This window comes from Pantherophis guttatus, chromosome 5 (assembly GCF_059756535.1).
Source record: "Pantherophis guttatus breed Tessera chromosome 5, ASM5975653v1, whole genome shotgun sequence".
Lineage (NCBI taxonomy): Eukaryota > Metazoa > Chordata > Lepidosauria > Squamata > Colubridae > Pantherophis > Pantherophis guttatus.
Genome location: NC_142067.1, coordinates 82,723,924 through 82,744,867, shown reverse-complemented (window position 1 = coordinate 82,744,867; position 20,944 = coordinate 82,723,924). Strand labels below are relative to the sequence as shown.

General features: G+C 39.1%; 2 protein-coding genes across 9 annotated transcripts in view; one reads left to right on the top strand and one right to left on the bottom strand.

Annotated features, from left to right (window-relative positions):
* CTPS2 (CTP synthase 2) overlaps positions 1-1,154 on the bottom strand; it is a 191,447-nt gene extending 190,293 nt beyond the window's left edge. For 2 of the 6 annotated variants that reach the window (XM_087871413.1, XM_087871415.1), the window contains exon 1: positions 880-1,116. In XM_087871413.1, the coding sequence (XP_087727539.1) occupies positions 880-1,061 (182 nt within the window). In that variant the 5' untranslated portion in view covers positions 1,062-1,116. Of the gene's footprint in view, positions 1-879 lie in introns of all 6 variants that reach the window. The other 4 variants (XM_087871414.1, XM_087871423.1, XM_087871422.1 and 1 more) reach the window with 4 other exon arrangements.
* Positions 520-19,700, top strand: TXLNG (taxilin gamma). 3 transcript variants are annotated; one of them, XM_034434708.3, is made up of 10 exons: positions 520-1,398; positions 4,813-5,119; positions 5,502-5,593; positions 9,033-9,203; positions 11,741-11,935; positions 12,632-12,751; positions 13,098-13,172; positions 14,152-14,244; positions 15,943-16,038; positions 16,602-19,700. In XM_034434708.3, the coding sequence occupies exons 2-10, from the start codon at positions 4,906-4,908 to the stop codon at positions 16,923-16,925; spliced, it is 1,380 nt and encodes a 459-aa protein (XP_034290599.1). In that variant the 5' UTR covers positions 520-1,398; positions 4,813-4,905; the 3' UTR covers positions 16,926-19,700. The 3 variants fall into 3 exon arrangements, with proteins under 3 accessions (XP_034290599.1, XP_034290608.1, XP_087727552.1); XM_034434717.3 differs by lacking the exon at positions 520-1,398 and adding an exon at positions 4,103-4,354; XM_087871426.1 differs by lacking the exon at positions 520-1,398 and having other exon boundaries at positions 4,764-5,119.
* The last annotated feature ends 1,244 nt before the right edge of the window (positions 19,701-20,944 follow it).

Sequence of the window (20,944 nt, the reverse complement as noted above, 5' to 3'; positions counted from 1 at the left end):
TTAAGGCCTGGGCCAGTCTATTCTACATAACAAAGATCTGCCTCCTTCAGGCAGAGCCATAGTAGGAATTGCCAAAAATGGGATTAGCCCTCTACACAATAGCAGCAGAAACTCACCACATGTGACCTGGGAAGCACATGTGACCATCAGCCAGCAAGGCCCCCACCCCCTGGGAGTCTGACAACCAATCAGGATACTCTTTCGGGGCCCCAAGAAATGCAGAGCCAGAGAGAGCATAAAAACCCGAGGATTTACTGTATCTGCCCTTTTTCTGTTCAGGAACTCAAGCCATGTGATCCTGTCCACCATTAAACCATCTTTCCAAGCAGTCTCCATGTTTCCAGTGTCTGTTTCCCCACTTGGAGCAGAACCCAGAAGGATGTTTCTTCCAACATTCCAACACTGGAAAACATTGCTACATGCTCACACGTAGCATAATAACCATTATTTGATGCAAACATACAGTATTTCAACTAAGTCCACTGTACAATATTAAAACGCGTTCCCACGAAGGATATTGGGTAAATATTGATTTTTCACCTTGAAAGAGCTTCTGGGTGTACCAGGCAGGATGTAGGGTAAGAATCATTCCCCTAACTTGGAAAACCAAGTTAATAACCAACAATACATATATTGTGGAAGAGAGATGCGGGCTGGGAAAAGCTCCATTGCTGTTATACATATAATGTAATACCGGCCTATCCCAACTCTGCCCGCGAATAGGACGAGTAATTGTTTCATAAAGTCCACTTGTTCTTTCACGTGGTGAGACAACTGAAATATCTTTTGGAAACAAGTGCTTCACACACTAGTCTGTGCTACATGCCTCCTAAGGGCCAGGACGGCATTACAAAGAATCTCGAATTTAAGAAGACTCACCCTACTCTATTGTGTTGCACTTCTCTGAGAGCGCGCCTTAAAAGCCAAAGGCACCTTGTAGAAAACATTGGTTTCCAGCCGCCGCCGCCATCGCACACTCGAGAAAAAAATACGGACAAAAAACTACAAATCCCGTGAAGCGTTGGGAAGAGATCACGACTTGAAGGAAAAGCGAAAGCCATTTGTGATCTCCGGGCAGAATCCTACGCGGATTCCCTCATGAATACTGGGAGTTGTAGTTCCAAGCTACTCCTATAGTCGTGCTTTATCGGAGTAAAGGCAAACCCCGGATGCAGAGAAAAGCTTCTAGTGATTGGCTGAGCCCAGGGAGACATGGAGGGCTTCCGGTGCGGGCCGACCTGTTTGGATGCCATCTTCACATTATGGCGGGGCGCACAGCCGGCTCATCGTGTGTTTAAGGCAGTGCTGCCGCGGAGGCCAGACAGGCTACTGAGCCGGAGTCGTCTGAAGGAAAGGAGGCGGCGGCGGCCCTACGGGTTGGTACGAGACTATTCAAAGGTAAAATATTGTGTTTCCTTTCCCACTTTGCTTGGGAGAAGGGCTCCAGTTGCAGGTGGTGTGCTTCAGTTTCAGTTTTGGGAATATTTTTGCAATGTCTTTATGTTTCCTTGGGAGAATGCCGCACCGGAGCAGGGATGGCTTGCAGCCACATCCTTCTGGAAAGATCCGCAGGAGAAAAAGGATTGGAAACTCTGGAGCCATGTGCACCTGCTCAACATGCTCTTTCTCCAGTGAGCGGGAAGAGAAGAATAACATGTGGAGGGACATCGAATCGCGAATCGCGAATCGCCTTGGCGACTCGGTGCTCTAAGTCCCTCTGCTGGAAACTTCTCATTTATAAATGTTGTCGATTCTGCCGCATCCACTTTTGATCACTGTATTGTCCTCGTGCAAAATCCAGGTTGCTACTGCTGCATCACCAAGAGCTGATGCGTCAATTGTGTGTGACCTCTTAAAGACAGGAGGGGAGAGGCGTTTGTTACTTGAAATGACCAGCTGCTTGGGGCTTACCAATTTTGAAGAGGTTTGCTTTTTGCTTTTTTATTTTGAAGGAAAAATCAGCTTGTCAAGGAAAAGAAGTTGTCAAGGTGTACACTCCAGCAGTCTTCTCCTTTCTTCTGGCCACTAAAAGAGCTAGTAAAAGAACAGGGAGCAGGAACCCTAGTTAGAAAATTCCCTAAGATCTCTACATTGTGTGGTTGTCTTTGAGTTCTGCTTTTGGAGATGGAGAACCAGCAACCAAGAATAGGCAGCAACAATTCTTTTCTGACTCATCCCTTCTGGGCATGGTGGCAAATAGAGCTGGGCCCACAGGGGCAATAAAAAGTAGTGACATTTTCCTATTCATTTTTCTCTGAGCAGAACAACCTAAAAAATTGACAATTGAAGGAGTACACCCACACTGACTTTTTCATTCACTCTTTTCTATCAATAGGTAAACTAAATGTAAATGGTGACCTTGGCCACAATATCCAGAAGGAACAAATAAATGACATGCTTTCTTTAACTCAGTGGTGCAGGGTAAGGTAGAAAGTTAAAGATGGTTGCTATTCCTTGAGGGAGAATATTATTGTCTGTGGCATTGCTGTATTTTGTTCCCTTACAAAACATCTCGTGCATGGAGAATGTTGGGAAAAGTCCAACCAAGAAAATCTGTATGTAAAAATTAGCCATTGTGGTGCTTGTTTTGTTAATGATGGTTAACAAATGACAGCTGTTAAGAGTCCTTGGTACTCTCCAAGGTTGCTTGGTTGGTGGCAAATGTTTCACTACTTGACTATGTAACATCATGAGTCCTGCAAGTGTGGGATTTGCTTCCTGTTTATATCCGGTAGTTTACCCTGCCTGTAATGATGGGGGAGGAGGTCCTTCATTGATAGTTCTTTAATTAGGGTATTGAGCTAGGAAGGAGGAAACCATACCCCACCAACACTGACGAGGCAAGATACTATATATAACTGTATGTAAATAGGGAGTAAATCTTATGCTATCTAGTAGTTACCTAGTTGAGTGAGGAAAGGTTTGCAACCAACTAAGCTCAACAGCAGAGACTCCACACTGCAACTCTGAGCTACATACATTCTCTTCTATTTGAACAGTTGTTGTATGTGACCATTATTTACAGCACAAATTGTGATATTGCAACCATGTTGCAACCATAATCATTCATGAATAAAATTCATAGGCTTGGGGAGGGCAACAAACTCATCAGAAATATAGTCAATTTGTTGTCTTTAGCCTTTTTTTATCACTCAACTTTTCCATTTTAAAAAGTCGAAATTAAATTTTGGGATGTATGCATGTATGTATGTATGTATATACAGACAGACAGTATATCACAAAGTGAGTACACCCCCCTCATATTTTGTAAATATTTAAGTATATCTTTTCATGTGCCAACACTGAAGAAATGACACTTGGCTACAATGTATAGTAGTGAGTGTACAGCTTGTATAACACTGTAAATGTGCTGTCTCCTCAAAATAATGCAACACTCAGCCATTAATGTCTAAACCGGCAGTTAGATGTGGCAACAAATGAGTTCACCCCTAAATGATAATGTTGAAATATATATATATTATAATATATAATAAATATTCTAAGATTCTGTAAGTGAACATCTTAGTGAAATTTAATGTGTATATACACACACAAAATTTAGTCCATCTAGTCATCATCTAGGGTCATCTAGTCCAACTATGCAATGTGCAGAAAAAAAACCCCATCCTTGAGATGTGGCTTTTTTTTTCTTTAAAACTATCAGAAATGAAGAACCCACAATCTCCAGGGGTATACTGCCCCAGTCTTGTAATATTTTCGTTTCAATTTTTTTTTTCTTTTAATTAACCAGATCTAGGTATCTATCTTCAATCCATTATTTCTGGACTTTCCCTGGCAATGGTACATTGATCATCTTCCCCGTTGAATCTTTTTATGGGGCTGAACATAGGACTGAATCCCTCAATCATCTTTTCTTCAGAGTAAATATGCAAACCCCCAATAATTCCTATAGAACTGCCAGCAATATCTAAACTTTTAAGGCAAAACCTTCAGCTTGTTATAACACACATTTTCGGGGCTAGAAATTCAACCCAACTGGATTCCGTTGTAGGAGACACAGGAGAATCAATTAGTAGCAACCGAATGTGGTGATTGTAGGGCAAAGTGTAGCGAGAAAACGTTAGTTCGCGGCTTTTAAATCAAAGAGCAAATAACAATGTGCCGTCACTTCGGTTTCCCGCGTTCCCTCGCCACCCTAGACACTCATTTTCTTCGCAGAGATGGGAATAGGTGGTCGCGAACCCGTCCGCGTTCACATCCTGCGGTGGGGGGGGGGGGTGTTTAGCCACAGCCGGGTATTTGGGCGAAAGAGACAGGAAGTTCCTCCTGCGGCGTCGTTCTAATCCGCTTCGCTAAACTTCCGGTTTCACAGTTCGAGTTCTTGGCGAAGGAGGTATCTGTAGTAGACGCTTTCTTGGTAGCCTTATTCCGTCTCTTCTTTCTCCACCTCCGTACCTGGGCAAGAGCCCGGCGTTTGGCTGAGCGGGAGGGTCTCGTTACCCCACCGTGTCGCTTCTCACAGGAGCTCTTCAGAGCGGGAAGGGGAGGCGGTTTGATCATAATCGGATGGAGTTCCTGCCTGTTTGTTTTTTCCCCTTTCCGCACAATTCTAAACGTTGAAGCAATGAAGTTAAGGAGACTTGTCTCCAAGTATGTTCACGGCATTGTCCTAGGGCCTAGGATCAACAAGGAGCGTGATTGTTCCCATAGCATCTGCTTATCCTCGCCGTGCTGTATCCCGTTTAAACATGCGCAGTTTGCTGGTGAAACATGCCTATTCTTTTAGGGGCCTCAGAAGCTTAGAACAATGCGTTTTTTTCTTTAATAATCTGAGTATATTTCTCTTCCCAGTGCGAGTTGATTACTGTGGAAAAATCAAAGATTTGTGAGTTTGGAATTGGCAACTAGGATCAATTGGAGGACAGCAAGCATACTAAAAATACAATGCTGCAGGAAGCAGAAACTGACTGTGACAGCAGAGAAAATGAAGATGCACAGGAGGTAGAAGATTACATTTCCAAAAACAGAAAGCTGGTGGGGAAAGAATATTGTACCCAAGAGTTGCGGGAGGAGACTCCAGGGAGAGAAGAAACCCGTATTGACCCACCTGATGGCCAGCAAGACTCAGAAAATGAAAAAAACAAAGAAAAAACTTTAGGTACTTATTGCCATTGAAACATAGATTTTTAACATTGAACATATTGTTTGTTTTTATTACATATTTAAAACTCCTATGTTCTTAATAGCTATATGTCCTAAAACTCAAGTATTTTATTGAACCTTATTAAATTCAATTTTGATAATTAAATATATAGTGCTTTGCTAGCTGCATCTCTATATTCCTAAACTTTGTAGATAAAATTGTTTTTATATGGAAATCAGTATTTATACTGTGATTATTCAGAAGTTTGTGTTGCCCATTCTCACCTTGTCTTGTATGAAAATGTTGCTTTGGTTGAAATTTCCTCATATTTTACATTTTTTTATTGTCAATATTCTAACTGTGCTACTCACTACTATGATATTTTCTTGGCCCATAGGAAAAGAAGTATTGTTACTTATGCAAGCTTTAAACACACTTGCTACTCCAGAAGAAAAGCTAGCAGCACTCTGCAAGAAATATGCTGACCTGGTAATATATTTTAGATTTAATATTATAAACATGGATAGCATAATCAACCTTGACTGATCCTGGAAAAACTAAGCAGGATTAAATCTAGCTAATATTTTAATGGGATGACACCAGGAAAACCCAGGATTATAGACTAGACTGGGAAATCAATGAAGCATTAGCAAACCATTGTCATATTGTCAAGTCCCTCATAACTCCACATAACTCTGTGGAAGCTTGACTTTATATAAGCAACTGCAAATTAAATCTTTCAAGCATATACCTTATGGACAGATTTCCTGGAATTTGTGTAGTACATCTTGATTACAATATTTTTCCGTCTATAAGACGCCCCTCCCCTTTTCTTACCCAAAATTCAGAAATCAGTATTTTAAACATTAAATGGAAGGGATTTAATTGGTAGAGTAAGACATTTGCTTACCGGTAATGGTATTTATTTTTTTTTTTTGTTTTGTTTTCTGACATTTTTATGGGCTCAGAACGCTCCGACATTACCACTCCCTATCGAATCTGGGCACTTGCTACATGCTCTCTGCAGCATCAGCTGATGTCAGTTACATAAGGCTCATGATTGGAAGAAACCTGTTAGCTTGTCTCTGCAATCGGAAGTTTCGGTCGTGAGGCTAGTTTGCAGAGATAAGGTGTCGGCAGTTTCGCAACTGCGGTTTGGCTCCTCATGTATAAGACGCCCCTCCATTTTTTGGTAAATATTTTTAAGAAAAAATATCATTATACACGGAAAAATACGGTACTTAGAGTATTTAATATTTTAAGTAATCCAAAGTTAGTCATCTGGAAGGAAAAAATAACAAACTAAAAACAGTTATCAAGTCTTATTGTCTAATGTAATGCATCAGATAGCAGATCATATATCTTTAGTACTCAGTGTCTTCCTTTAATGGCCAAGAAATTAACAAAATATTTTTCCTTTCCTATCCTGGTCTTTTGAAAAATGATTTTCTCTAGGTCTTTATATAATCTAAATAGATTACATTATACTGTAATCTAAAAAACCAGGAAACAGAATAAGTGAATTGGAGGTCTTCTAGTCCAACCCCCTGCTCAAGCAGAAGACCCTATACCCATGATGGCGAACCTATGGCATGCGTGCCGGAAGTGGCTCACAGAGCCATCTCTCTGGGCACGTGAGCCGTCGCCCATTGCTCTTCCAGGTTCCAGCACACACCAGCTGATCTTCATGTGCGCGGGAGCGTGAAGACCTGGTTGTTGGTGTGCTGAAAACCAGGTGGCTGGTGCACTGGAACACGGAAGAACAAGTGGAGCAGAGCTGCCAGCCAGGATGTGCGGGCCGGGGCTTCCCTCCTCCCTGCCCAAGCGGGCTTCTTGCGCTGCCCCAGCCTGCAGCACCAATGCACATCCGCGGTCCAGAGCACCTGGCCAGCACGGAAGCAGCGTTTCTCACGCTGCCACTTCTGGCCAGGATGCTGGAGCAGCCAGGAGGAAAAGAAGGAGGAGCTGCCGTTGGGGAGGCGAGCTGCCCCAGGAGTGCCGGATGGAGAGCGCAACTCCTCACGCATGGAGATGCCAGAGTTGGGGCAAAGCTCTCCTGCCTGCTGGCCCCCCAACCCGAGTCCCAGGAACACCAACGACCTTTACCTCCAAGGCCAGGAAGGGGTTCCGGCTTTCCAGCGGAAGGAGGTGGCATTCCCCGCCCAATTCTTTCCCTTTCTGGGGCTGCATAACCGGATTGTTGGGATGTCCTGCCACCCTGACGGGGACCAGGGGTCAGGCAGGGAGACGTGAGGATCCCTGAAAGGTTAGGCAGAGCCAGCTCATGCGCACCGGACAGCTGGTCTTCATGCACACATGCATGCCAGAAACTGGAAGACCAGATGGCTGGCGCAAATGGAAGATCACCTGCTCTTCCTGTTTCTGGCACGCACACGTTCCCCTTTTTAGTGCTGAAAAGGTTTGCCAACACTGCCCTATACCATTCTAGACAAGTGGCTGCCAGTCTCTTCTTAAAGCTTCCAGTGATGGAGCACCCACAACTTCTGAAGGTAATCCATTCCATTGGTTAATTATTCTCACAGTTAGAAAAATTCTCCTTAATTCTAGGTTACTTCTCTTCTTGATTACTTTCTATCCATTGTTGTCTTGCTTTGCCTTCTGGTGCTTTGGAAAATAGGTCGGCCCACTCTTCTTTGCGGCAGCCCCTCAAATATTGGAACAAGGAAGTGTAGCCCCTCAGGTTGTCAGGTCCTCAGATACTTAAGGTTTTAAAGGGTCATAGCAACATCTTCAGTGGTGTCAATCAATCATTAACTAGTGCATCTTTCAGTACATGTAACGTGTACTTGGTATTTGGACTCTGTTAGCAGGCAACAGTTGCATTTTGCCCCAGTTGCAACTTATGGACATTTTTCAGCTTCTTTGACAACTTATTGCAGTCATCAAAACAAGATTGGCAGGTGGCACATTAGCCTTAATTGTGCAAAAAAAAAAAAAGCTGCTCACTACTGCCAGCTGAACATCAAAGAACATTCACTAAACTGCACATATGTTCTTCTAGGACAAGTATAGTCTAATTAAACACAAGTTGATCTTTAGTCTCTGAATCTACTTTCCTACTTATCAGTAGCACTATCTTGTCTGGATTTAATTTCTGTTTGCATATTGTTATCTATCTCAAAAGGCAACTTTGTTTTTGGAAAAACAAAGTCCAGTTGCCTTTTGAAAAAGCAGCTTTGGGACTAACAGATTAACAGAAACACTTCCAGCTCTGAACAGAGAGTGTGACTTAGTTTTCATGACACCATTTCTGTGAATGAGATTCTCTTGACTCTGGTAAAAGTCAGCTGTAGAAGCTGGTGAAAAAGATCCTGGTATCTGAGTGACAGGACAATCATTGTATGGTCTAGGATTGGAAGCAAAGCATGGAGCTGAAGTGAGTTAATATCTTCATAATTTAAAAAGTGAACTAAACTCTAACAAATGTGCTACTTCCTGCACAGGTATCTTCATAAAATTCATTGGCATAAAGGAGTATCTTTGCTTGAACCAGTAAAGTAACTCAGTGCCACTGTTCTGTTATTGTTATACATATATGTGCATGCATAGCGGATTTTTTTCATTGGTATCCTAGCAGAAAATCCTTTATAAATATTTTTAAAATATACTTGATATACAAAAGTGACATTTTAAAACTGTAATTAAAGCTTATTATTTGGGAAAATAGAAAAAGACGCCAATGTTATTATAATAAAGATATCTGTAGTAAGAACTCAGTTAATGGAATGAATTGATTTTGCTTCATCCTCCGTGCTAGGTTACAGACTAAGGATAGATAAACTGCATGTTAAAAAACTAACAAATTCAAATGCACGTTAGGTCTCAAATTGGAATACCAGAAGTTAAATATTCTCTTTAAACACAACTGAATTCAGATATGTATTTTCTCTTTTTTTTTTTCATTTAGCTAGAGGAGAGCCGAAATGTTCAGAGACAAATGAAGATGCTGCAAAAAAAACAAGCACAGGTTGTAAAAGAGAAAGTGCACCTGCAAAGTGAACATAGCAAAGCAATTCTTGCACGTAGCAAACTGGAATCTCTGTGTCGAGAACTACAACGCCATAATAAGACTCTCAAGGTTAGTTTTCTGCAGTAATATATCAATAAACCTGAAACAAATAGTTCTCTTCAAAAAAGAAAAACCCTGGCTATATAACAAAATGTAACAAAATGGGATTAAGTGAAAGAGGATGACCATCCTAGATAAGTTTGTTACTGTTTGTTCGGAATATACTTTTAGTCAGGTGTCTTTTCAGAGTGGTAAAGATGTAGAGCTGCCTATTCCAAGTTCTTTCTTGATCCTGGTTTCCTCTATTTGCTAGCAAATTGTCACTGTAGGAATTGGGATACCATAATAATAAGATACTGAATATTTGATATAATCAATCATGAGGCAATTAGAAAAAGCATTATATCCATGAATAAATACTTTCAATTCCTATGAATAAATATTTCCTCCTCAATTCACATTTTAAAAATGAATATTGAGATACCTTTGTTCTTTTTTTCTAATTATTATAAATATGAAAATAGTTTAATAATAAACCATCACTTACAGAAGTTGGTTCTTTTCCTGTTACTCTAAATTACTCTGTTACTTTTCTTGGAGTTTCATTTCTATCACTGATCTTTTCCCAAATTATATCTCATTAAAATGGTTCTTGGTTTATAACATTAGGCCATGACTTGTTTTATATGAATCATACAATCATTGATTTATCAATCACCTTAATTGTGTTCATTTAGTGTACTAAGTTAATCAAATTGCTTTATTTGCTGTTCTCTTGGTTAAAAATTATTCCGAAGTGAGGAAGTCTTTATTTAAAAAACACAAGTTCTGTTCTTATCTTCTCTGGAAATTTAACTTTCTAATAGATCTATTTCACTGTTGCTGAAATAAGAATCTGATTTTGATCTTCTATTATATAATAATTAGAGCATAGAATAGAACATAGAATAATATGATTGGATTGGACCTATGTGGTTTTCTGTCCAAACCTCTACCAATGTTAAGAGATTTTATACCATTCCGGACTTTCTTTGGGCGTGATGGAATGAATACACAAGATCATAGAAAGAATAACAAAGCAGAATATTAAGAGTTGGAAGGTCCTCCAATCCAACTCCCCACCCCACCCAAGCAGGAGAGGCTATTTTCAGACAACTGACTATCCAATCTCTTCTTAAAAATCTTCAGTGATGGAACACCTACAGTTTCTAGAGGCAAACCATTCCACTGGTTAATTGTTCTCACTGTCAGGAAGTTTCTCCTTCGTTCTAGGTTGCTTCTCTCCTTCATTAGTTTCTGTCCATGGCTTCTTGTCCTGTCTTCAGGTGCTTTGGAAACTAGGTTGACCCCATCTTCTTTGTGGCAGCCCCTCATATTGAAACACTGCTATCATGTGACCCCTACTCATTTTCACTAGACTAGGCATACCCAATTACTGCAACCATTCATCCTTTGTTTTAGCTTCCAGACCCTTAATCATCTTTGTTGCTCTTCTTGGCACTCTTTCTAGAGTTCAGCATCTTTCCAAGGCATTATAAAGTGGAATTAACACTTAATGTGATCTTGATTCTATCCCTCTCTTAATGCAGCCTAGGACTGCATTGGCTTTTTTTGGCAGCTGCAGCACACTGTTGGCTCATATTTAAGTGGTTGTCCAGGACTACTAGATCCCTCTTGCAGTTACTGCTGTTGAGCCAGTTAACCACCGATTCTATCCCTGTGCATTTGGTTTTTCTTGCCTAAGTGTAAAACCGTATCTTTCTCACCATTGAATTTCATTTTGTTAGATAGGGTTCAGTGTTCAAGTCTGTCAAAATCTTCTGGATCTTGAACCTCTCTTCTAGGGCAGGGCTATCACTCATGGCTTGGATGCATCACGCGCTGGCCACACCTGGTTTAGCAAAGGGGAAAAAAGTCCTGATAAGTCATGTGACGTTGTCGTGACAACGTGAGTTTGACACCCCTGTTCTAGGATGTTGGCTACTCCTGCCAGCTTGGTGTTATCTGCAAATTTTATGGATCCCTTACAATTACAATTTTAAATCATTCATGAAGATGTTATGAAGAGTACTGGGCCTATATGATACTTTAAAAGTGATACTGTACTATTATGTGGACTTATAACAACTAATTGACTAGATTTTTTTTCATGTTTGTCTGGTTCATATCGGGAACATGTCTTCTGTAGGGCACAGTGTTCAACAAATTGACTTCAAGTTAGAAACAGTTGGTCCCTCATTGCCTAGCAACAGCCAGCTCTGAAAGACATGGTCAGCTTCAGATTTCTCTGCTGACTTTCATCAGAAACAATTCTAATTTGAAATGAAGTTACTTATAATCAGCTTTCTTTTCCAAGTTCAAGTTCACTGTTACCATATTTGTAATTTGGAAGCCTTATAAAAACGATGCCTCATTTTAATGTATTGGTTCTGAAAACAAACCAGTCTTCATACATATTTGTCAGATGAAGTGATGAAAGAATTTGAAAACCAGTATAATCCTAATATTTTGAGATGTTAAGATGAAGCTGGGTTACATTTTTTTGCTGTTGGCCAAAATCTAAAAGAACATGTTTACAAGTGGATTTTAATCTCTTTGGGCAAAAGGAAGAAAATATGCAACAAGCCCGTGAAGAGGAAGAGAGACGTAAAGAAGCAACAGTACATTTCCAGATTACATTAAATGAAATTCAGGCACAGCTAGAACAGCATGGTGTACACAATGCAAAACTCCGCCAAGAAAATATTGAACTTGGGGAAAAGCTGAAGAAACTTGTGGAACAGTATGCACTTCGAGAAGAAGTAAGTAAAGCATTCTAATAATATTTCATTACGCTAAAATACCCACAATAAAACCTCAAAAGATATCTCCCCAATGCTAAGGAACAGGTTTAGAGAATAAGCATCTACAGGGCAGTGATGGGATTCAAAAATTTTTTACTACCGGTTCTGTGGGCGTGGCTTGGTGGGCAAGGCGTGGCTTGGTGGGCGTGGCAGGGGAAGGATACTGTAAAATTTCCATTCCTTCCCCATTCCAGGGGAAGGTTACTGCAAAATCCCCATTTCCTCCCGATCAGCTGGGACTCAGGAGGCAGAGAATAGATGGGGGCGGGGCCAGTCAGAGGTGGTATTTACCGGTTCTCCACTCAAAATTTCCACTACCAGTTCTCCAGAACTGGTCAGAACCTGCTGAATACCACCTCTGCTACAGAGATAGATTAGGTGAAGAATTGGCCTAACATCCATTCAGCATCCATGCTTATTGATGTTAGTTTATGCCTTTCCAAGTCTGGTGTAGCATCCAAATCACTTATTATATGTTTTCCAATTGAGCATGGTTCATTATAAATAATGAAGAACATGTTAGTTAATTCAAGAAGATTCAAGAATTTACCATGATTGAAGGAGGGGACACACAAAAGAAAACTAGCTTGTGAAGCATTTACTCGACATTAAAAAAATGGTTTTTAGTTTGATTGCAGTTATGCTTTTCTCTAGCACATGGATAAAGTCTTCAAGCATAAAGAACTGCAACAACAACTGGTGGATGCCAAGCTTCAGCAGACTACACAGCTTATAAAAGAAGCTGAGGAAAAACATCAGAGGGAGAAAGATTTTGTAAGTGTTTTTAAAAAAGCTTAAAATGAAAGAATTATTTAGTAAGTTGTTAACAATATGTTTAGACTTTTTTTGTTATTAGAACAAGCTGCAAATCTGTTTGGGTTTTGATTGTATTGTCAGTAGGCTATGAAGATTAATGGGTTCCTAAATTGTATGCAGCACATTGAGCATTGTTAACTTTGTAATAATACAATGTATAATATATTTTATGTATGCAGCTCTATGCCTGTTGACCTGTTGCATTTTCCAAGCTACAGGTACAATTTTACATAGGTGTGTAAATATCAGAAGTATAATCTGATCTTAAGGTGTTCTAGACAGAAAATATTTTCTTTGTCCTCAGCTGTTAAAAGAAGCTACCGAATCTAGACACAAATGTGAACAAATGAAGCAGCAAGAAGCCCAATTAAAACAGCAGGTAACCAATTTAAATTGTGATTAGTAGCTTAGCTATTAATCTATTAAATGAAGTTGGAGAAGTTTCTTAAAAATTGAAATGATTAAATCAGATTGGAAGCCTAAAACAATTCTTTGGGAAAGGAATACAATAATTAGGCAATTCTTTCCCAAAGAACTAAGCCTCAGTATCAGTCACCAGATATTAGTCACCCATTGGCTATAGTTTGAGGCTACATTAACTGGAAATTGCTTCTGTAACCCTGAAATCTATATGGGTAATCTTACCTCCAAGGTAATTCAAGTTGTTGCAGGCCTAGTCCATTTAAAATATATATATTTACTGGCTGATTTTGTAGACAAACCAGATTGAGAAGAACTTTTTTATAATGAGCATAAATACACAACTTTTATTCAAAATATGCAATAACAATTATATTGTAATGCCTTTCAAATTTATGCCAATTTGTCTTGATGTGACGGCAATTATTTTTCACACGGTAGCTCTATTTTATTCATGCTGCTATGTAGAATTCTTTTTAGTTAAATACTATATCAGATGAACTTCTAAAAATCATGTGATAAACCCACACGTTTTAAACCTTCCTTAAAAGTCCACATTGATTAGTCTTTGTTCTTTTATTGTTCAGCTAAAGTCTAAATGCCCCTAAAAATTATTCATGTCTTCATCTTTTTTGTTAACACTTAGTTCTCTTGGAACTAAGGATGGAAATGTGTTTCATAATACCAGTGTTTTGAGCGTTGTTATTTTGATGTAATGTTATTGTAGAAACTTGTACCTCAGCTTTTATCTTTTGAAAGCTAACTGGGTGTTTAAATCAATCTAGACAATGTAAGTCTTCACATAAGACCAAATCAGCCTTTAATTATTATTTTTTGGTACTTTTTACATGATATCTGTAATGAGTAACTAGTGTAATTATTATTTAAATAATTTTAAATTATGCCTCTAAATTAGATTTAAACATTGTTACTTTTAGCTTTCTCTTTACATGGATAAATTTGAGGAATTCCAGACAACTATGGCAAAGAGTAATGAACTTTTCACAACTTTCAGACAAGAAATGGAAAAGGTACTTTATTTTCTTACCTATTTGCCACAAGAAAAATTTATGTTTATGATTTGTCTATGTATTAATGAATAAATAAACCTCTCTGAACTTAGTGGAGTTTACTTCAGCGAATGGCAGATATATCCAGCTGAATCTTCTCTCCTTGGAAATTATGTTTGCTTCCACCTTATCCGAACACTGCTTCATGCATTGCCTTGAGTTTAAACATCTCACCTGTTTTTGAGATCTTTTCCCATTCTATCATTCATTTTATCATTCCTTCTCTCATTCCACTCATTTTAACTTTATACATTTCATTCCTGTTCAGTCTCCTGCATTTTCCCTAAACGTGATGGCCATTCACTTTCCCATTAAATTCACATTCATTCAGCACCCATTCATTGAAGACTTTCATTACTTCTTGTTTTATCACACATATTGAAGTACTTAGTTTCCATGCATTATTTTTATATCTTTATTGACATGCCTAACATTCAGTTCCATAGAGCATATACAGAAGCATAATCTTCAATACAGTACAATATCAAGTTATTGTGCTGTCCCACTCAAACACACACATAACTCTGGTTTAGTGGGTTTATTAATATTTCCCAGTAACTCCCTTCACCAAAAACCCAGAACTGTCTCAATTAAGTCCAGCCACAAGCAGGCCAATGCTAGTCCACAGAGCAGTTGCCAGTGAGTCCACAAGGCACTTGCAAGTTTCCCAATCTCAAAGGAAACACACAAAGTAAAATTAAATCCACAATACAAGAGGGTTTGCAAGGCACAATTCAAGTCACGGTGTCAATCCAAAGCAAGGCAAGAATCACAACAAGCAGAAAACACACAGCTAGGAAATGAACATGTTCCCAGCATCACTTCCATCTGTCTGTTGTGCTAAATAGCCAACTTCTGGTGCAGCGCATCAAAAAGGGCAAGGGTTTCTCCTCATGAGTAATGTGGTTGACCTTCTCCTGCCTTTTCTCTGCCCTACGTGTTCTTGGATCAGGGCAGAAGGCCTCGCCCTCTTCCTCATCACTGACCTGCTGCAGTTGCATGTTTTCTCCACCTGAAGCCTCGGCTGTCCTGCTTGCAGCTGTGCTTGAGCCAAATCCCTGTCGAATGGCTGCTTGGAGCCTTTAACCAACTCCCCTCCAGATATGCTGGAACTGCTTCATCTTCCTCTGAACTGACATCTGGAGAGAGATCTAGGGAAGCGTCCAGCTATTCATCACAGCTATTTTTAATTATTTCAATAAATATTCATTTCTTGAAACAGAAACATTCTACCCACCACCTTTTTATCTAAATTGTACATCTTATTTTCTTTCCCATTTTTAGTAAAAAAAAATTATCAAAGTATACAAATTCATCTACTTGTTCTGTTTTTTGCCATTTATGTGCAATTTGCAATCATTCACCCGATTATCACAATCTTTGATTAATTTTCTCAGTCCAATTTTTTTTTGTGATAATTTGCCAATTTTATCACACAATTATCTTAACATTTGCTTGAAATTATCTGGGATCTCAGACCATTTATTTTTGTTTGTAAAATGATTATATATTTTGTTTTGAATCTTGTGAAAGAAATGCAACTAATCTTCTTAAAATAATGAGATTTAATCTCAAGAGACTGGGCAATCTGACAAACAGTAGATTAAAATGTTAATTTCCAGCAATTAGTTACAAATCAGTGTAATTAATTTATTTCAGATGACCAAAAAAATAAAAAAACTGGAAAAAGAAATAGTAGTGTGGCGGACAAAATGGGAAAACAACAACAAGGCTCTCTTGCAAATGGCTGAAGAAGTGAGTATTATTTTCCATTCTTAAAAATCAAAATGCTACTTTTGGTTCTTATTTTATATTCAGAACTAGATGAAACTTAAAAGTTACTCAATTATCAAACAGTATTTCATAGAATATAATGTGATTTACAGGGTTTGCTTATATTTTAAACTGAAATTTTGGTAATGTTATGTTCCATAAAAAGATGTCACCATCTTCATAATAAAAATGTATTTGGTTTGTATCTGAATGTTTTCAATCATCAGAAAAAACACGAAGTGTTCTTGTTTGTATAAAATAAGTTGTATATCACTTTTATTTAAACCATCTAGTGAGTGGGGGTTGCAATAGACTCTTCAGATTAGAGAAGGAGACTTTTACATGGGAAAATAGAATTTGAATACACCAAGAAAAGGGAATTGGAATTGTGGTCCCCTTACATTACAGATTCTCAAGCCGTAACTGGCCAGTAAAAAAGAGTGATCACAAAAAGGTTTTGAGTTTTCTCATTGGCTGTTTTAAGAGTTTTGAAATACATTGGGTAAAATTCATCTGAATCCTCTATGCTATCTTATTTATTACAGAAGACAGTTAAGGACAAAGAATACAAAGGTTTCCAAACAAAACTGGAGCGTTTGGAAAAGCTATGTAGAGCTCTTCAAACAGAAAGAAATGAGTTAAATGAGAAGGTGGAAATTCTTAAAGAACAGGTTTCTTCAAGAGAAGCAAATGCGGATCTAGCTGTGCCTGTATTGCAATCATGCACGCTCAACTCTCATGAGAAGCTGGAGATTTCTATTAATAAAGAACAAGAAGGAATCCAACCAGATATCGAAGCAAGAGTGGCAAATGAAAGCTATGAAAAAACTGTCAGTTTGGTTTCCATTCCCACAGATTTTGTTGACTAAAATGTAAACACTGTATTAAGAGATATATTTTGTGTATAACTTTAACTGGTGGTGGTAACTATTAGTTTTGTGGTGAAAATTTTCTTACTTTTTCTACCATATCTGTATTTTCTTAGAACAGAATAGAATTTGCCTGGTACAGGAAGCTGCATAGCAGCTATTGAATAGCATATCTATAAAAAGAATCCACAACTGTATTGCACATTTGCATTTTTTTTTTTTTTTACAAAAGAACCCCATTAAGGATGCATGCAGTGTTTTTCTTCTTATCCAGTAATACATTACTATATCATCTAAGACCCATGTAAAGTTTTGTCATCATGTTAAGGGAGCAACTTTGATCAGTGTTTGAGCATAAATCTGTGTAGTAAATTAAAAGTTAAAGCTGAGGTGAGATTACCAAGCAGTCCAGTAAAATACAATTTGGTCTGTGACTATCCATTCTGATACGAAAAAGCTGAAAAATCTTACAGGGTTTAGTGTAGCTGCCAACTGGAAAAACAGGGTGTACAATTCATATTTCTCAGGATTGTCTGATAGTCAGTATAAATTAAATAACTGTTGCCCTTTCTGTTATATTGAAGGAATTAAGGCAGAAAGCAAACTATTGATAATTTATCTAAATAACCACTAACTTAAATCTGGATGTATTTTGAATGCACTACTGTTGTTGCAATGATTTTTTAAAAAATGAGCTATAATATAAAAACTGCTGTCATAGTTGCAGCTTATTAAATGCAACAAGATTTTGGTTAGTGGTTGCTAGATTAAAATATATAATCTATGGGGGCAGGGTTTGCTGGGAATTCTTTCATTCTGTTTGATGCCTAATTAGTGTGAAATAGTGAACATATATAAATGCATCATCACTTAAGAAGGATTGCAATGAACCACACTCAGTACGGGAAATCCTAAAGTCTATATTTCACAGGATACACATTCTTATAAAAACTAGTCTGTCCACGATAGTGTATAAATTATATAATTTAATCCAAAATACAGGAAAACATTCTGGTTTCAACCATTACTTTGTAAAATGAAAAGTCTTACTAGACAAAACATATACATAAACGGAAGTGCCTTCTGATATCTAAGTTACTTGGAATTTGGCACTTCGGTATTTATGTTGCTAATAAATGCACAGCATACAAGACTCCACATTTTTTGTACTGTGGTTAGAATTATGAATGTAGGTCAGTTGCAAGTTTAGGTATCTCCCATAATCTGATTTTTTTTAAAAAAAAAAAAAAAAAGAAAAAGAAAAAGAAAAAAGGGACCAAAAGAGTGCTGCTAGATTACAAGCTGCTGTTAACTCTGCCTACATGTATCAGCTTTCTAGTTGTTCTGTTTGGAGAAATGAAAAAAATACCAAATTCTGGTACCTAGTTTGGATTCACTTTCTTGAAGCTTTTCTTATTTAAGCACATTATTGATAACGTCTCTCTTTATCTGCCTGTATACTCTTACAGTTTAGTTGCAAATTATTTCAATTTAAGGCTTTACTGATGTATTACCCTTTTTACCTATACAGTATCCTAATTGAAACCGAATTGAAGAAAATCTTTGGGATATTTGTACTTTTGAGCAAAATCAATTGATATTAATAGTGGACTTGAAAAATCCTGAATTGGAAACTGGCCACTTGTATTTTGTTTCTTAAAATGTGTTTGCATTTCCTTTTGTATGAATTCCAAGTTCTGTAAGGTAAGCAGTTGACGTATACTGGAAAATACCCAATTATGCTGTCATAAGCATAAGAGGCATTAGAGAACCTTTCATCAAACAAATGTACCGCTAGAAGTGCAAACACTCTGAATTTGTAAAACAGTGCAAAACAGTTGAGAAATTGGATAGTGGAACAATGCATGTTGAAAGTAAAAACTGCAAAGATATTTCCTCATAGGTACTATATTTTGATTAGTTTTACCTATGTCTACAATTGACCTAATTATAGGCAAGAGTAGGGTTGTTTTTTAACCAGTTGCAATTATAGATGCATAAAATGAAGCTATTGAAATAATGGCTTTTCAAAAAACCTCTCATGCATTTTTTCTCCAACTTGTTCTTCAGTCTAAATGAAGGTTTTGTTTAAAGTCTCAAGACATTCCATGCATTGAACAATAGAGGGCTAGTACAGGACAAGCTCATTACTTGTCTATTGCCATACAGTGGTATACTGCACTGCCATTTTTATGCTGATTTGTTCAATGTACTTTAGTTGTACACCTCATGCTTATTATAGGCAGCTAGCTGTGTGTAAATTGATAATCATGTGCTTATAAACACTGAAAGCTATTGCTTATACCGTCCACTACTTTATACCTGCAGTTGATTTGCATCCAGTGTGATCAGTATAGGGGATGCACAATTTTTACTGTTGTGTAACTTGGGCTTCAGATACTTAGTAAATAGTTAAGCCCTAGAATTATTTGGAATATAAGTATATACATGCACATTTTAGGGCTGTATCTTTCTATTCCATTCTTTTCTTACACCTGGTTTTGTTGCAGTTCAATTCTCAGGTGTTACAGAAAATCTACCTCTTCAGACCATAGATGGAAATAACTGTGAAAAGTGATGCAGAACTTTAGCTTGTGCTGAACGCTGCTTTATTATTGCAACCCATACCCATGAAAAATGCTGACTAAATAGGCACTCTTGGTTTTTGCTTTTCAGGAACATTTTGTAGAAATTTTTCACTAATGCGAAACTGAAATTTTATCTACTCCGTATAGATCTCCTCTGTGTAGATTAAGTAAATATGTGTGCTTAATATATTAGACTTCGTGTCTTTTATTCTAATTAAGATTGGCTTTGTTTTTCTCAATGTTGAATTTGTCCACAGATATGTGATCATATCAGAGTTAAAATGCCTTAATTATAATGACATTCAGTTTTCTGTCTTTAGTTTGGTATCAAAGTTAGAATAGAAATTAAAACTCTTAAGAGTTGAGTGCCTCAATGGAACAATGTCTCCTGTAGATGGAAGTAAGATGATGACCGTGCTATTATTCCTAATGTTACTAAAGACTTTATAGCCTATGACCGTGATGGCAAACCTATGGCACGCGTGCCGGAAGTGGCACGCAGAACCATCTGTCCAGGTACACGAACCATTGCCTGTTGCTCTTCTGGGTTCTGGTGTGCTGGCCAGCTGGTTTTCACCTGCGTGGGGAAAGCTGCCTGGTGTGCATGTGCGCACTGGGAAAATCTGGTTTCCGGCCTGCACATGCACGCTGGCCACCTAGTGTTCGTTCCAGCTGGCCAGTGCTCATGTGCACGCCAGAAACCAGAATATCAGCTTCCCTCCCTCCCCGCCTGAGCAGGCTTCTTGCGCACCTCCAGCCCGCGGCACTGACAGGCGTCTGGCTCGTGTGTACAGGGCAGTGTTTGTTGGCTGGGTGGGTGGCTGCCCCGCCCACTGCTCCTGCCGCCGCAAGGGGGCAGCAATGGTTCTCACGCTGCCGCTTCTGGCCAGGATGCTGGAGCAGCCAGGAGGAAAAGGAGCCGCCGTTGGGGAAGCGAGCTGTCCCAGGAGGGCCGGAGGAGAGTGCAGCATGGAGACACTGCCAAGGGGTAAGAGGCGCACTGGGCCGGTCGGGAAGTGGGAAGGCGCCGCCGAGGGATAAGAGTGGGGGTGCGCTGGCTTGTTCTTAGTGGCAGGCTGGGGGAGTGCTTCATCCTGGCCAGAGTCGGGGTGAAGCTCTCCCGCCTGCTGGCCCCCCAGGTTGAGCCCTGGGAACACCAACGCCCTTACCTCCAAGGCCAGGAAGGGGCTCTGGCTTTCCAGCAGAGGGAGGCGGCACTCCCTGCCCAACTTTCCCTGTCTGGGTCTGCGGAACCAGGTCGTTGGTGGAGATGTCCCGCCACCCCGGTGGGGACCGGGGGACAGGCAGGGAAGTGCAAGGATCCCCGAAAGGCCAGGCGGAGCCAGCGCATTCGTGCCAGAAACCGGAAGACCATCTACTTTTCGTGCCAAAAAGATTTGCCAACACCGGCCTAAGACCTAAAGTTTCCAT

What these genes read in the sequence shown, in the direction of transcription:
- TXLNG (XM_034434708.3), top strand. Translation starts at nt 4,906, where the DNA reads ATGCTGCAGGAAGCAGAAACTGACTGTGACAGCAGAGAAAATGAAGAT. An exon ending in GCCATAATAAGACTCTCAAG is followed by an intron (nt 9,204 to 11,740) that starts GTTAGTTTTCTG and finishes TTTGGGCAAAAG; the next exon opens with GAAGAAAATATGCAACAAGC. An exon ending in TCAGACAAGAAATGGAAAAG is followed by an intron (nt 14,245 to 15,942) that starts GTACTTTATTTT and finishes AATTTATTTCAG; the next exon opens with ATGACCAAAAAAATAAAAAA.